Source organism: Poecilia formosa, unplaced genomic scaffold, assembly GCF_000485575.1.
Source record: "Poecilia formosa unplaced genomic scaffold, Poecilia_formosa-5.1.2 Scaffold151, whole genome shotgun sequence".
NCBI lineage: Eukaryota > Metazoa > Chordata > Actinopteri > Cyprinodontiformes > Poeciliidae > Poecilia > Poecilia formosa.
Window position 1 is genome coordinate 669023 of NW_006800090.1, and position 14485 is coordinate 683507.

The 14485-nt window shown below is 38.9% G+C and overlaps 2 protein-coding genes across 2 annotated transcripts in view; both read left to right on the forward strand.

The window, feature by feature from the left end:
• admp (anti-dorsalizing morphogenic protein) overlaps positions 1–3617 on the forward strand; it is a 5243-nt gene extending 1626 nt beyond the window's left edge. The window contains exons 3-5 of the mRNA XM_007563782.2: positions 446–568; positions 655–844; positions 2890–3617. Of these exons, the coding sequence (XP_007563844.1) occupies positions 446–568; positions 655–844; positions 2890–3314 (738 nt within the window). The 3' untranslated portion in view covers positions 3315–3617. The remainder of the gene's footprint in view (positions 1–445; positions 569–654; positions 845–2889) is intronic.
• A 5408-nt stretch (positions 3618–9025) lies between these two features.
• On the forward strand, positions 9026–14212 carry cib3 (calcium and integrin binding family member 3). The gene is made up of 6 exons (XM_007563783.2): positions 9026–9251; positions 10681–10715; positions 11524–11635; positions 12163–12310; positions 12868–13063; positions 13280–14212. Exons 1-6 carry the CDS (start codon positions 9201–9203, stop codon positions 13299–13301), a joined length of 564 nt encoding a protein of 187 aa, XP_007563845.1. The 5' UTR covers positions 9026–9200; the 3' UTR covers positions 13302–14212.
• Positions 14213–14485: the final 273 nt, after the last annotated feature.

Consider the following 14485-nt stretch of genomic DNA (forward strand, 5'->3'; position numbering starts at 1 on the left):
TTGTGATATTTTTAACCTAAAACTAAACATGAACTATCTTAATTAAACTAGTTTAATTAAAACAGAAATCATAGTAAGCAACAGGACTGTTTTTTATTTAGAAGAAAATGCAGAGTGGTGTTTAAATGTGTATCAACTATTAGTTGATAAATGCTAAATTTACAGTAAACAAGATAACAAGTTTGATATCTTATATTTCCGTAAAAGTGACAGCAGCCATCAACAGGAAGAGTTTGTTTTGTAGCATCTCTGTAAATAATATAGAAATAGCCTTTATTATTATTATTATTATTATCATCATTATTTCATTTTTTATATATATATAATTTCTTTTTATCATACTAGCTTGGTGCTCTTGGTTGCCCCTAGTGGTATGGGAGTCCTAAGTACATGTCTCTCCTCAGTTAATTTCTAACGGTGGCTACTTTAATTCTGTATTACTCAGGTCAGTGTTTATCAGCTGTTGGATATCGGTAAAACTAACAGCACACAGACGAAGAAGTTGCTCTCTTCTCGACTCATCCCGGTCCATTCAGCTGGTTGGGAAGTGTTCACGGTCACACAAGCTGTAAGTATCTCCCAATGCCTAAATAATCCAAGTTCCTGCAAAAGCTGGACGGTGTATAAAACCGTGTTGTCACCTATGTCCTGAAGATTCGCTCCTGGGTGGCAGATGAAGGGAGCAACCTGGGGCTCCATGTGGTGGTTAGGACGCTGGAAGGAAGCCAGACGGACCTGAAACTGATCCACTTTGCTTCAGGACGCCACCACCACCAGAGCAAACTGCCCATGCTCGTGCTTTTCACGGACGACGGCCGCCGCTCTGCGGCACTCGAGAGCACAAGTGAGATTTGCCTCAGTTTTAATGTCATTTATTAAATCAGAATACACACAGTGACAGTAAAATATAACGCTGGATGTTTAGTGGGGGCCTAAACTGATAAAACAAACTTATATTTTTGTTGAGAAAACTGAAGTAGCAATTTTATTTGGTGGGGTTTTAATAAAAATCTGTGAAAATAATTAGCCTGTTAGTCAGGTAAGACACTTAAATTAGTTAGTTTGAATATAAAACAACAATAACAATACTCATACTAAGAAAAATTATCTATTTATACTCAGAATAATTGTTTTACTTACTCAATAAAATGAGCTAGATTCTAACTATTCTGTTGACTATAGAATAGTTTATTTTTCCTGCTGAAAAATAAACAGCAGGAAACGACACAAGGTTCCTAGCAAGTTTGAGATTAGCATCAGCTGTCTTGCTAAGGTAGCTAAAGGTTAAACTTTTTAAATCTATTCTAAGACACTGACTTATGAACTGTTTGCCTGAAAACCACAGTTTACAAACTCTTCATTAGTATCGGCTGCCTTGGAATTAGCTAGCTTGTAGGTTTAACTTCATTAACCTAATTCATACAACCTGAGAATATTAGCTACCAATTGACTGACTTACATATTCAATTAAATTCTTGCGTTTCAGTATGATTTATTACCAAAAAATATAGTAAATATTAGAATTTAACCACCATTGAACATTAAATATAAGTAGCTACCATCAAACTTGACTTAGACTTATTTTTATTGTCATTGCACAAAGAAACATAAATAAATTGGCAATGAAATGTCCTCTCTTGGCCACCGGAGCACACACAAAAACACAAGTGTGCCCATAATTAAATAATATACAAATAATAATTATTATTTTCAGACAGTCTTCATGATGGGATTGTTGAGCAATTTGATGTCCAGTGGGAGACAACTATTTCTGAGTCTGGCTGTTCTGCAGCGGATGCTATGGACTCTCCTCCCAGATGGCAAGCGGATGAATAGACCATGGAGAGGATGGGTGGAATCAGAGAGGATCTGGTTTTCTCTGGCTAAGCAGCGTCTGTGTGTAATGCTTTGGATGGGGGGAGCGAATCTCTTCTCATTCGTCTCAGAAAGTGCAGGCGCTGCTGTGCCTTTTTCACCAGTGAAGTGATGTGAGTTGTCCAGCTGAGGTTGTCTGTAAAGTGAACCCCCAGAAACTTAGTGCTGCTGACAATCTCCACTGCTTTGTCGTTGATGAGGAGTGGTGTGTGGTTGGGCCGAGACCTCCTGAAGTCGATAATGATCTCCTTTGTCTTGTTGACGTTCAGGAGCAGGTTGTTTATTCTGCACCAGTCCACAAGATGTTGTACCTCTTTTCTGTAGTTCACTTCATCGTCATCCTGATTGAGTCCCATAATTGTTGTGTCATCTGCATATTTCATGAAGTGGTTGGTGCTAAACCTGGGACGACAGTCGTGGGTCATCAGGGTAAACAGCAGGGGGCTCAGAACACAGCCCTGGGGGGAACCATTGTTTAAAGAAATGATATTGGAGGTGTTATTACCCACACGGACAGACTGAGTTCTGTCAGTGAGGAAGTCCAGCAGCCAGTTGCACAGTGGAGTATTGAAGCCCAGGGGGACCAGTCTGCATACCAGATCCTGAGGGATGATCATGTTGAATGCTGACCTGAAGTCCAACAACAGCATCCGTACGTAGGTGTTTCTTTTCTCCAGGTGTACCAGGCTCAGATGAAGAGCAGTGGAGATGGCATCCTCAGTTGAGCTCTTAGATTTGTATGCAAACTGGAAAGGGTCAAATGATGGAGGCAGTATAGAGATTATATGACCCTTAACCACTCTCTCGAAGCACTTCATGATGATAGATGTTAATGCAACGGGTCAAAAGTCTTTAAGACATGTGATGGTTGGTTTCTTGGGCACTGGAATAGCTAGCATACTTTCCGAAATTCCTTTTTAAATTGTATTTGGTTCTCGGAAAGGTTTACTGTCACTGTTTTACAAATATCTGATCCTCTTAACTAATCTAAGCAACCATTTATTTCTCTTCCAGATCCCCATGAGGCCATCTCCACCTCCTTCCTCCCCCAAACTCCAGTGTTGGTCAAATCCTCCCGCACTGCTCGCTCCCCACACTACAGCGAGGAGGAAGGCCGGTCCAAGCCCTGCCAGCGTCTGCCTCTGTATGTAGACTTCGAGGAGATCGGCTGGTCGGGCTGGATCGTGTCTCCCCGCGGCTACAACGCTTATCACTGCAAAGGGTCTTGCTCCTTCCCCCTGGGTCAGAACATGAGGCCGACCAACCACGCTACCGTCCAGTCCATCATCAACGCCCTGAAGCTGATCCGAGGCATTGAGACGCCGTGCTGCGTGCCCGACAAGCTGTTTTCCATCAACCTGCTGTACTTTGATGATGATGAGAATGTTGTGTTGAAGCAGTACAGCGACATGGTGGCTGGAAGCTGCGGCTGTCACTGACGTCGTCAAGTCTCTGTTGTTGGACTGGGCAGATTTAATTTTCACTTTCACTAATCTTTTGCCCTTTCAGTGTTCACTCGAGAGTTAATGTTCTGAGATCTACAAATAACACTGTAATATATGTAAATAGACATAAATTATAATATATGACTCTGTTGGAAGAGATAACCACAAAATGTGTAAATATGATTATGTTATGTTTTTCTGTTTCTTATTTTTTTTTTTTAATTGTATCACTTTAAGCTTTTATACTTTAGGATCAAGATGATTTCAGAACATTAAGATTTCAAATGTTCCTTCAGCATTTCTATATTAAAAAATGAAAAATTTCCTCTGTAATTGAGTTTTCCATTAGCAGCGATGTTTTTCATCAATTTAACAACAATGTATTCAAAGAAATAAGAACTTGCTGCTGAAATCATTCAGTGAACCATCTCTCAGAATAGTAAATTATTATAGTAAGAGACTTAACCCTGTAAGTCTTACATTTTTAAAATTATTTTGTATTATTTACTCCACTTTTTGTCTAATTATTCTGCAGAGGTGATAAATTATTTTCTATTAACTTAAGTTTTTTACAATCAGTAATAAAAACTTAATCCCGTTAATTTGAAGGTGTTAATACATAGAAATTACCTTTCTTTCTTTATTTAATATCTGTTAACATTTTCCCAAATATAAATGTTAAAGTAATTCCTGTGTTAAACAGGACAAAATATTGAAATTCACAGAAGCTGAGTGACGGCATCATCAAGAGCGCCCTGTTCCAATTGGCGAATAGCGTACTGCGTCCTTGTGAACTCGGTAAGAACAAACTTTCAGTTGTTCTTGCGGGTTTGTACTTGCCAAGAACACAAGTGTTTATCTTGTCAGGACCTACAAAAAAGTCTCTTGGGGCCAAGGTCCAAATCCAACAGGAAGTCGGCCATTTAGAATCAAGGCGCCATATTGTCTTTTTATTGACGTCGTACCTGAGTGAACTCATCCTACAGCTTTTGATATCCAGGCTTCAAACTCAGTCAATGCAGTCTTGAGGCATTGAAGGTCAAAAATTATCAAAAGAATTTTTGGACATTAAAGCATGAAGGCGTCGCCGAGCCTCAAATCTGGCCATTCGCCATGAAATATCAAGGTGGATTAACTTCCCCACATAAGCTCCCGGCTGCATCCAACTTCATATGTATCATCACAAACCAGAGCTCATCACATTCACATGGTCAATGGGTGACATCACTTTAGCCCTGCCCCCTTCCAACAGGATGTCACCATCAGTTAGATCAGTCTTTCTTTTTGTTGGAAGAAAGACTGCTCTAAATCATACATGCATCATCCTATTTGCACTAAACTTGTTAGGTTTGACTTTTGTTAGCCTCTAAAGAGCCAAATTGCTTGAAATAGTAATTCAATTTGACTGTGCTTATGTGTCATCAGGGAGTGCTGCTGAATACATCAGTGTATATCGCCTAGTGGGTGGACGGGTGTGGGAACTGAGCAAGAATGTCGGCGGTGGCGAATGCGTGGCGTTGCTGGAACCCTCGTGGTTGTCAATAGGCCGGAGTTGGACTGAGTTGCCATAACCTCCAATGCTGCTCGTAGCTTTAATTTTAAGTGTTTTAGATCTGTATAATATAGGCCCTTTTGTGATTTCAATAAAACGTGGGATAAATGAAGGTTCCTGTGTATATTTATTCACATTGAGGTCAAGGTGGTAAAGCAGCATAATAAGCAAATTTATAATTTTATTTGTATAGCATCTTTTTTTTTAAAAAATGCCATAAAGTGCTTTACACACAAAAAGAATCAAAATGTATATCAAATCAATTAAAAATATATAGGGAAGACAACAATGAAATGATAAAAGTATAAAAAATTCAGGATGCACTGTTTACAATGCATAAGACAAGAAATAAACTAACCTGTACCAGAACTCAGCTCTGGTTCTGGTTCTGACAGCTCTTCTCTGTTTGTGTCTGCAGTGGGTCTGGATGATGCAGGTAAAACCATTTTGCTGTACAAACGGAAGCTGGGCAAGTTGGTCACTACCATCCCGACCATTGGTAAGTGGTTCTGACCTCTGACCTCTTCCAGTCTGACCTCAGAGTAAAAGAACCACAGCATTTTAACATTCAATAACCAAAACTTTCTGTTTAGTTTAAAAACAGCAAAGTAAATTAGTAAATTTGACTCAAGGGCGGATCTACTGGGGTGGCATGGGGTGGCAGTTGCCACCCCAAACGAGAGCCTTGCCGCCCCTGTTGCCACCCCAGCTAGCGACAATTAATTCAATAAATAGTTATGGCAAATCGGACATTAAGCGCATGAAATTCTTTTTTCCGACGACATTGAATGCAACCCAATGTAACCTGACACCCACTGCTAAGTAGTGGGAAGTGCGAGAGAAGGACAAAGCGCCAGCAGCATTGATGGATATATACTATACATTACTAGACTGGACATAACGTGATTTATCGTAAGTCACACATGCGCCATGGACCTTACCAAGCTCCGCCCAGAAACGCCCCCTAAAATCCCACGTGGCTGCATGGCTCACAAACAAAGCCTGGCAGAGCTTAGTTTCTATGTGTAAACATGGCGTCTTTCATTTCGACTGACTCTCTGCAGAGTATTTCTGAGTTGATTAGTGTAGCATTTCTGCCGGATTTTCACAAAATATCAGCCACGACAATGGACAGGGGAACCAACAAGTTCATGTCATCTTTTTTGGACGACATCAAGGTGTTTGAACCACGCGATGCCTCCAACATTGTGCGCGTCACAGCGAAATGCTACCGGTCATGAGGAAAACAGCAGATCCTCACACCCTCAGCATAAATATAGCTGTGGACAAGATCACTGATGCCTATTGTTCTTGCAAGGCTGGGTGAGTCGGCATTCATGGTTTTGAGGATTACTTTTGAAATCAGTGATTTCTGTTGTTGGCAAATGTTTGAGTGTGCCTAGGCCTGATACACGGTACTCGGAGCTAGCGTGGCTAACACATTACAATTTAGTAAAAAGCCTTTTCAGGTAAAATAAAATCTTTAATGCATGTCAGATACGGTACACACTGCATATTGATCTGTTCAGCTAACGTAAGACTGTGTAACAGACAGGCTATACCTTGAAGCCTTCGGTTGTATCGGAAGTACCGATACAACCGAAGTTGTATCGCCCTCTGGTGGGCGCATCGAGACGTTGCACATCGTTACATTTTAAAACAGTAACACGAAGCCGTTTTATACAATAGCTCTGTGTTTGTCTTGCAGCTGGATTTGGATGAGCTGAGGGACGTTCCAGTTCTGGTTTTTGCTAACAAACAGGACTTAACCCAGAGTCATGTTGGTCGATGACATCACTCTTAGCAACACACGGTTTTTTTTTGGGTGTGTTATTTTGCAAATTATATGGTAATTTCACAAAACGAGAAAAATAAATGGATATGCTTTAGTTTTTGTAGATATTACACTACTATTTTAAGAAACTGTACTTACTGTGAAATCTGAATGTCAGAATAATTTGATATAATGACAGATGGAAGTAATTGAGTAATCAGCAAAGCTGAGATGTAAATAAATAAGCAACCAGCTTTTAATGTCTACAAACATTTTGTCCATTTTTCTTTACAACACCGGGTGGGGAAGGTGAACCTTCAGTCAAGAGGAAATTTAATCTTAAGATACTTTACATGCAATTTAAATAGATAAATAAATCAACATATTCATTCCATATTGTGTTGGGCTGCCTTGAAATACAAAATAAAATTTATTGAGAGGCGGGGGGTGGGGGGTAATTGAAGGTGTTTATAACCAATCAAAACTTCCTGCCATAAGAATTAATAAAAATGTGTATATGCTCCAAGTAAATCTGTCCTGTTTTTTTTTTTTATCATCCCCTTTCTAAAAGATAACATGAAAAATTGATGTCAAACTGGATGGGCGTGTCCGGAGCAACCAGAGAGAGGACAGACAGGGCAGGCGACGGCTCAGAACCGACTGAGCTGATGATGCTGCTCCTTCGGCCCTTACTGGAATGAGGACAACAGACGCAGTGATCAGATTCACCAGCAGGGGGCAGCCTGCTGCGTTTCCCATCCCTACCGCCTCACCTGCTGGGTCTGATGCTCTGTGTCTCTGCTGGAACGACGGTGATGGCGTCACTGCTTCCAGGGCGGTTTGCTTCACTCTGGCTGCCAGTTCCTACCATAAACACAGCTGTGTTTAAATTTCATATCAAAGTTTTAGAGAGAGATTAATTATCACTATGACTGTGTTAAATTCCTCTTTAAAAATATTAAACTGAACTAAGAGAAGCACTACTTCAACAGCTCCGTTCTCTTGCTGAAGTAGAGCTTTCCTCCGACAAGCAAACTGTCGTCATAGCAGACATTGCAGACCTTAATGCGTTACCAGAGACATTTTTTTGAGTCATTATAAACCACACTAAGGCAAAGACGGTGGGCAAGAAAATTCTCTAACTAGTTCTACATCAGGTCTGTAAGGTTAGTAGCGGGGAAATAACGGAGAAATCAACAATAAAGCCCAAGAGGAAAAGTGAAGAGGGAAACAAAGTCTGGTTGGATGTGAGTGTGAACGCTGTGGGACACATTTTGCACGTACAAAATGGGAGAGTAATGACTTAAATAAAACCGACTTGTGGAAATCTGCCTTCAGGAAAATGCTTAGAAATAAACACTAGCATGAAACGGTGTTTAAATGTCAGTACAGCAGTTACTGCAGTAATGCTGCCATAGAGCTACCATTAGAATCTACACGCATAAGATCCAGCATAACTGCCTTCACGTATTGATCTGGAAATAATTAGATGTTTAGTGTTGCTATTTTAATTTAACTGAGTTGTGTTTATTTGGTGCTTAGCCGTCAGCCGTGAGCTGCAGAGATGCAGGCGGGAGAAGAAAGCCATTACAGCAATGGGAAAAATGTTTTTCAGATGGGCAAAGCTGGTGGAGACATACAACAAATTACACCCAAAAGTTGATTTGAAAAGTACTGATCCATGTATATACATATATATATACATATATATATGTATACAGCATTGGAATAAATTAAGAGACCACTTAAAATGACCAGTTTCTCTGATTTTACTTTTTAAAGTATGTGTTTGAGTAAAATGAACATTGTTCTTTTATTAACTACTGACAACATGTCTCCAAAATTCCAAGCAAAAATCTAGTATTTATTTGCAGAAAATGAGAAATGGTCAAAACAACGAAAAGGATGCAAAGAAAACAAGTTCATATTCGTTTAGAAACAACAATATTAATGTTTTAACTCAGGAAGAGTTCAGAAATCAATATTTGGTATAATAACGATAAGGTTTTCAATGGGTTTCAGTGCAGTGGGCTCTTCATTTTCTCCAGAGCTGTATATTTAATCTGTCCCACTTTGCATGATCTAAAATCGCAGGAAAATACATAAAACTTTGAGGCTGCAATGTGATGAAATGTGAAAAAGTTCAAGGTGAGTTTGCAGCTCAAACAAAACATCAACCATGTTGTCATCAGCCATCAAAGTTTCTTTCAGTGCGTTACAAAACCTTGTCTGTAAAGAACGTAACCTGATCAGCGAGCGAGGCGTTGGCCATAGAGTGGCACTAAAGGGGGTTGAAACCACTTGGCATGATGCTGGACGACAGCCCTCATTCATTATCAGAGGGGCTGCTATTCACAATGGAGCAAACGATGAAATGCTCCCATTATGGTGGCAAGCAAAGGGCCCGGCTGCGGCCCGACACCCGATCTCCTCTTTGGCTCTGGCCTCCTTTTGTCCCGGTATTTCATATCTGACTGGGCCTCTCTAATAAAAACCATTCACTCGGTGCTGGAGCCGCGATGGATCTGTGCTTTTGGAGCTTGAAAGCTCAGACATGGGGAATAAACAAACCATCTTCACAGCGCAGCAGCTCGACGCATATCAGGTCAGTATCAATCTCGTTCTCTGTACAAACTGGAGCATCAACTCGATGTTTGCAACTTTAGTGGTAAAACAGATTAAATTTGTTCTTAATTTATTCTTCATTGGGAAAATAAGTACTAGCCACGGCCACAGAATGCAATGCAAAATGTACCCTGATGGTGTTTGTTGATTTGATTTACTCTAATACACTGAAACCAATAAAAGAACAAACAAAACAAAACAATAGCATCAAGGTACATGGATGTAGTTACATTTTAAAACTAGTTTTAAATTCAGTCAACTTAAAAAAATGTTGACAATAAAAAATATATATTTTATTTATTATTAATATCTATTACTATTAATAATAATATAATTGCTGTTATTATTATACGTTTTTTCCAGATTTCTTGTATTGTTTCTCACTTAAATGTTTTAGATTATCAAACTGATTTTAATATAACAATAACTGGCATGCTGATGTTTTATTCTTCTTTAAATAATCTTTCTAAATCAGCCGCATTGGAGAGTTTTTGAGCACAAACTGTGTCATGCATGACAGAGCAGACCAACTATTTTGGTTTTGTTTTATCCTAAAATGATAGTTGAACATTTTCCTTATAAGAATTTATTGTGTGAGAACAAAATTCATTGATCCTGAAACAGGAAAGCATCCCCAGACTGTCACACCTTCTTAAATGCTGTGTTAGTTTTATAATGTTCCTCTGTTTTGTCATCAATCCACAAATTTTGGGGATTTTTCCAAATCTCTTGGCAATCATCAAGATGTTTGTGCGTTTTGTTTTTTGTTTTGTTTTTTTAGAAAATGTGATTTTTATGGTCAGCAGTCTCTCTAGATGCCTATTTTTCACCCAACTCGCTTTCTTACTCTTAAATCAGGACCTCTGACCTTAACTGAAACAAATGACTGATTAGTAATTTTGATTTGGTGGTCACATTTGGAAAGGTTCATTACTGTTCTCCTCTTTAGTGAATAATGTCTGAAAAGGCCAGAAATGGCTTTGTAACTCTTTCCACAACCTTTTGGTTCTTCTCTTTTCTTGCATTTATTCAGATAAAGGTTTATTGTTTTGCACCATTTTAATCAGCTTCCTGCTGCCGGACAGGTTCAGTTCAGGTGATTTTGTGATTTTCCAGGGCATGCAATATTGAGGTCTGATGCGATTCATGAAACTGACTCAGAAACGTAGTTTTATCTCAATTTATTCACAATTTAAGAACATAAAGTTGGATAGCCTTTCCCTCCTAATAAATAAAATCACAATTTGAAATCTGCTGTATGCATTTACTAAGGTTCTGTTTTTTGATATTAAAATTGTTAAGAGGATCTAAAACGTTTAATTAATGTTTATATTAACAAAACACAGTTGCATTGTGTGAAAACAGTGATTTACTTTCTGCAAGTTCAATGTTGTTTCTTGTATTTGCAGGACTGTACATATTTCACTAGAAAAGAAATTCTCAGGTGAGCATAAAATATATACAACACCTTTGTCTTTTATTTTTTTTCTATTTATTCATTGTTTTCATTAACTTTGGTAAAAGTTAATAATTTTCCAAAGTAATCCAATATTACACTAAATACTAGTTTGAGAACAGCTCTTGAATGGGACGGGAAAAAAAACCCAGATTAAGAAATATTTTGGAGCAAATGAAACAATTTCTCTAAAATTAATGAAGATTTTTCCTCTTGCATAATTCATCATGTATTTATTACGCTGATCAGAAAGTTGGCAAACCTCAATTAAAAATCTGTGACATCCTGGCTATGAATACAATGTCATGAGAACATTTGCCATTCAAGAAAGAAATACTTACTACAAAATAACTCTTTGCCTAAATTTTAACAAACCTGCAGTCAGGAATAGTTGAAACATTTAAAACAAACGTGATTGTGACGACGAATAAGACCGGAAGAGTTGAACTGCATAAAATGTTTCATTGAGATTTTATACCACTGCAATAAATGCAAATGCATTTAACATGAAGGTTTTCTGCCAAAATCCCTTGTTTTCTACCTATTCCTTTACAGTAAATCTAAACTCTCATCGATCTGACCCGTCATGCTGTGGGTCGGACTTCCTCTCAAATCAGATTCAGTTTAAGTTTGACTTTCTGATTTTCAAATGCTTATACTTGAATGTTCTTGATGCTTTATGCTTGTTAAGAAGCCTTTTCTATTATTAGCAACCAATGTTTAACAATGCATGCCATCTAATTTAAAAGATGATTTGTAATCCAACACTGAAAGTGAATGTTTTGGACCATCCTAGACTGTTCTACCGCTATCGGGATTTGGCACCGCAGCTCGTTCCTCTTGACTACACCAACCACCCAGATGTGAAGTTACCATACGAGCTGATTGGCAGCATGCCGGAGCTGAAGGTAGACCCACTGGTCCGCAAAAAGCCCCGCAGACCAGCTCTCCCCCTGTTCCCCATCCATAATTAATGACCAACTAATCGACAGAATTCATTGAAAGGTTATATGTTACCCGACTCCTTCAAACTTGAAGAATGCTGCTGGGTCCCTGAGGGCTCCTTTGTTAGAAATAGGTCAATTATATGCTCCTTTACGCAGAGGCAAGCAATGTAAACAAATATTTACTGCTAACTGGCAGGCACTGAGAAAAGGAGGGACCTGGAACACATTGAGGTCAAACTTTGGTCTAAATAAGGACCTTTCCAACGTTTTAAAAAATTTAAGTCGATCAATATCTCTGAGAAACTTGTTTGGAGTCCAGTCGATCTAATATTTGTTCTCAATTTTGAGTGACAATTGGGTCCCTCGGGTTATGCCGCCCTGCGCAGACAGCCATTTTCTCCATAGAAAAATTTAGAAATAAGTTTGTGTTAAAGTTTTGGCATTTTCCAGTTCATCACTCAAGCAGTTTTGGTGGTCTTTGTGCTCAGGACAACCCATTTCGTCAAAGGATCGCTGAGGTTTTCTCTGAGGATGGAGAGGGAAACATGACGCTGGACGACTTCTTGGACATGTTCTCGGTGCTCAGTGAGATGGCGCCTCGTGACCTCAAGGCCTACTATGCCTTCAAAATATACGGTAAACCTTCACAGGGCAAATTTTATGTTCAAATATGTTGCGTGTTTTCTCCTTTAACCTGTGGTAATTTACATAAGTATAGTAGCATTGATATCAATGCATGACTAAATTACTGTTGATTTTATTTATCCATTATAGTACTAAAAAGCAGTAGATTAATCACAAGGGTTGATTGATCACATTATTCAAAAAAGTCTCATTATGTGGGAGGGGTGAGACAATAAAATACGGTTTTTGACAAGGCCAGACAAGCAACCAACAAGAAAGCAGCAGGTGGTTTCTGAATTGTAAGTCAAAAACAAAACACTTGGATGGCACATACAGCAGTGAAACCAATTGACCTAAAATGTCGGAGCTCAGCTTGGGTTGCTAGGTGACGTGCTGGGTGTGGCTGGAGTTGCTAGGTAACGCCGAAGTGCCTGTGGAATTTTTCAAATGGCTCACTTTCCAGAACCCAAATAGGAAACTTGAGCGCAAAAGACATAGTAGTGATCACATTTAACACACGGGACTAAACATTAGATAAGACCTTTTATGTACTTTTGTTTTCGCAACAGACTTCAACGACGATGACTTCATCTGCAAGTCGGACCTGGAGAAGACGCTGAACAAGCTGACCCGTAACGAGCTAACGGAGGACGAGGTGAAGATGGTGTGCGAGAAAGTGATCGATGAGGCAGATCTGGACAATGACGGACGTCTGTCGCTTGAGGATTTCCAGCACATGATTAACAGAGCTCCAGATTTCCTCAGGTAAGTAAAGCCTGGTGGCCCGCCAGGCTTATAATACACTGAAGATATTTGCATTAGAAACTAGACTAGAATTACTAGCTAAGATTTGTGTTGGGTTTTTTTGCACACGCAAAGTTGCGTTGGTCAAATACAATCCCAGTAAAATGAACTTTCTGATTGTTGCATGACAAAAAATGAATAGTACATCTAAAAATCCGCTTTTATTTTACTTCACAGCACCTTTCACATACGGATCTGAGGAAACCGGTGGCTACTTTCTCACTTGTAAAAGCTCAAATGGATGGACTGAAAATACTACAGAGCTTCACAAATCAATCTTCAGAAAACCACTCCTACTTTTTGTTTTCATTTTACCTTCGATATTTTTACCTGAAGTAAAACTGAACCCACACCGTGGAAGCCCAGTTAACCCATCTGGACAGGCATCATTAATTATGACCATCAACTGTAGATCTGTTTTGTATCTAACGGGGTTTTGGTTACACTGGGTATAAAAGAGCAGAATATTCCAGTGGCTCCCAGTGGGCCAGTAGAGACGGAGGGAGCCATTTGTCCTGAAAGCAACTCCAGCGCGGGGTCAAGTCCTGGTCGCCTCAGCCAATGAAAACACTGGAAGGAGTCAAACCATTTTTAGATCCTTTTTTATTAAATCAAAAGTACACATATCTACAGTTGGTAGATACATTTCATATGGGTTTAGAAAGTACAGTACAGTTTATATAGATTTATTTTTCAATGTTCAATGATATTTATATAATTTCCCCCCCACCCCTCTAAACTTCTTCCTGTGAATTTCCCAACAGACAGAATGAAAACATGGCTGCTAAAAACTTGTGTTTGCTTTATTGTAACATGTGATGGGATTTTAAGAAAAAGTAAAACAAAACAAAAAAATCAATCAGTCAAAAATAATTGCTGCTGAAGTTTAGGTTAACATGCAGTTTTCAAACAAGCCTGACCTGTTTCTGGCTCAGTGAGTGACAAAAACACATTAAATGTAACAAAGCAAATAAATTCATCTGTAAGGGTTTATGATATACAAAGGTCCAAGATTCACAATGCATAGCTCAGCTATAAGATCTGACGTTTAAGACAAATGGTCCTAGTAATCATGAGGTCCCAAATCTTTCTTTGATACTTAAAAAAAAAGAAGCTACAACCAAACCATAAAAATGCCTTTCTGAACGCTGTGGAGTTTCCAGAAAAACAACTAACATAAGAATCCCAACATGAGGTAAGCAGGAGAAAAGCATTTCAATTAACTTTGGCCTCCTTTTTTTCTGAATTTATGTAAATACTGACTCAAATTTGTATTTAGGTGGTTTTGCTAAAAGAAGCAAACTGTTTCTACAGCGCCACCTAGCTATTAAACATCAAAACTAAACAATGTGGAAAACACCTGAAATGAGCTTAATTCAAGCC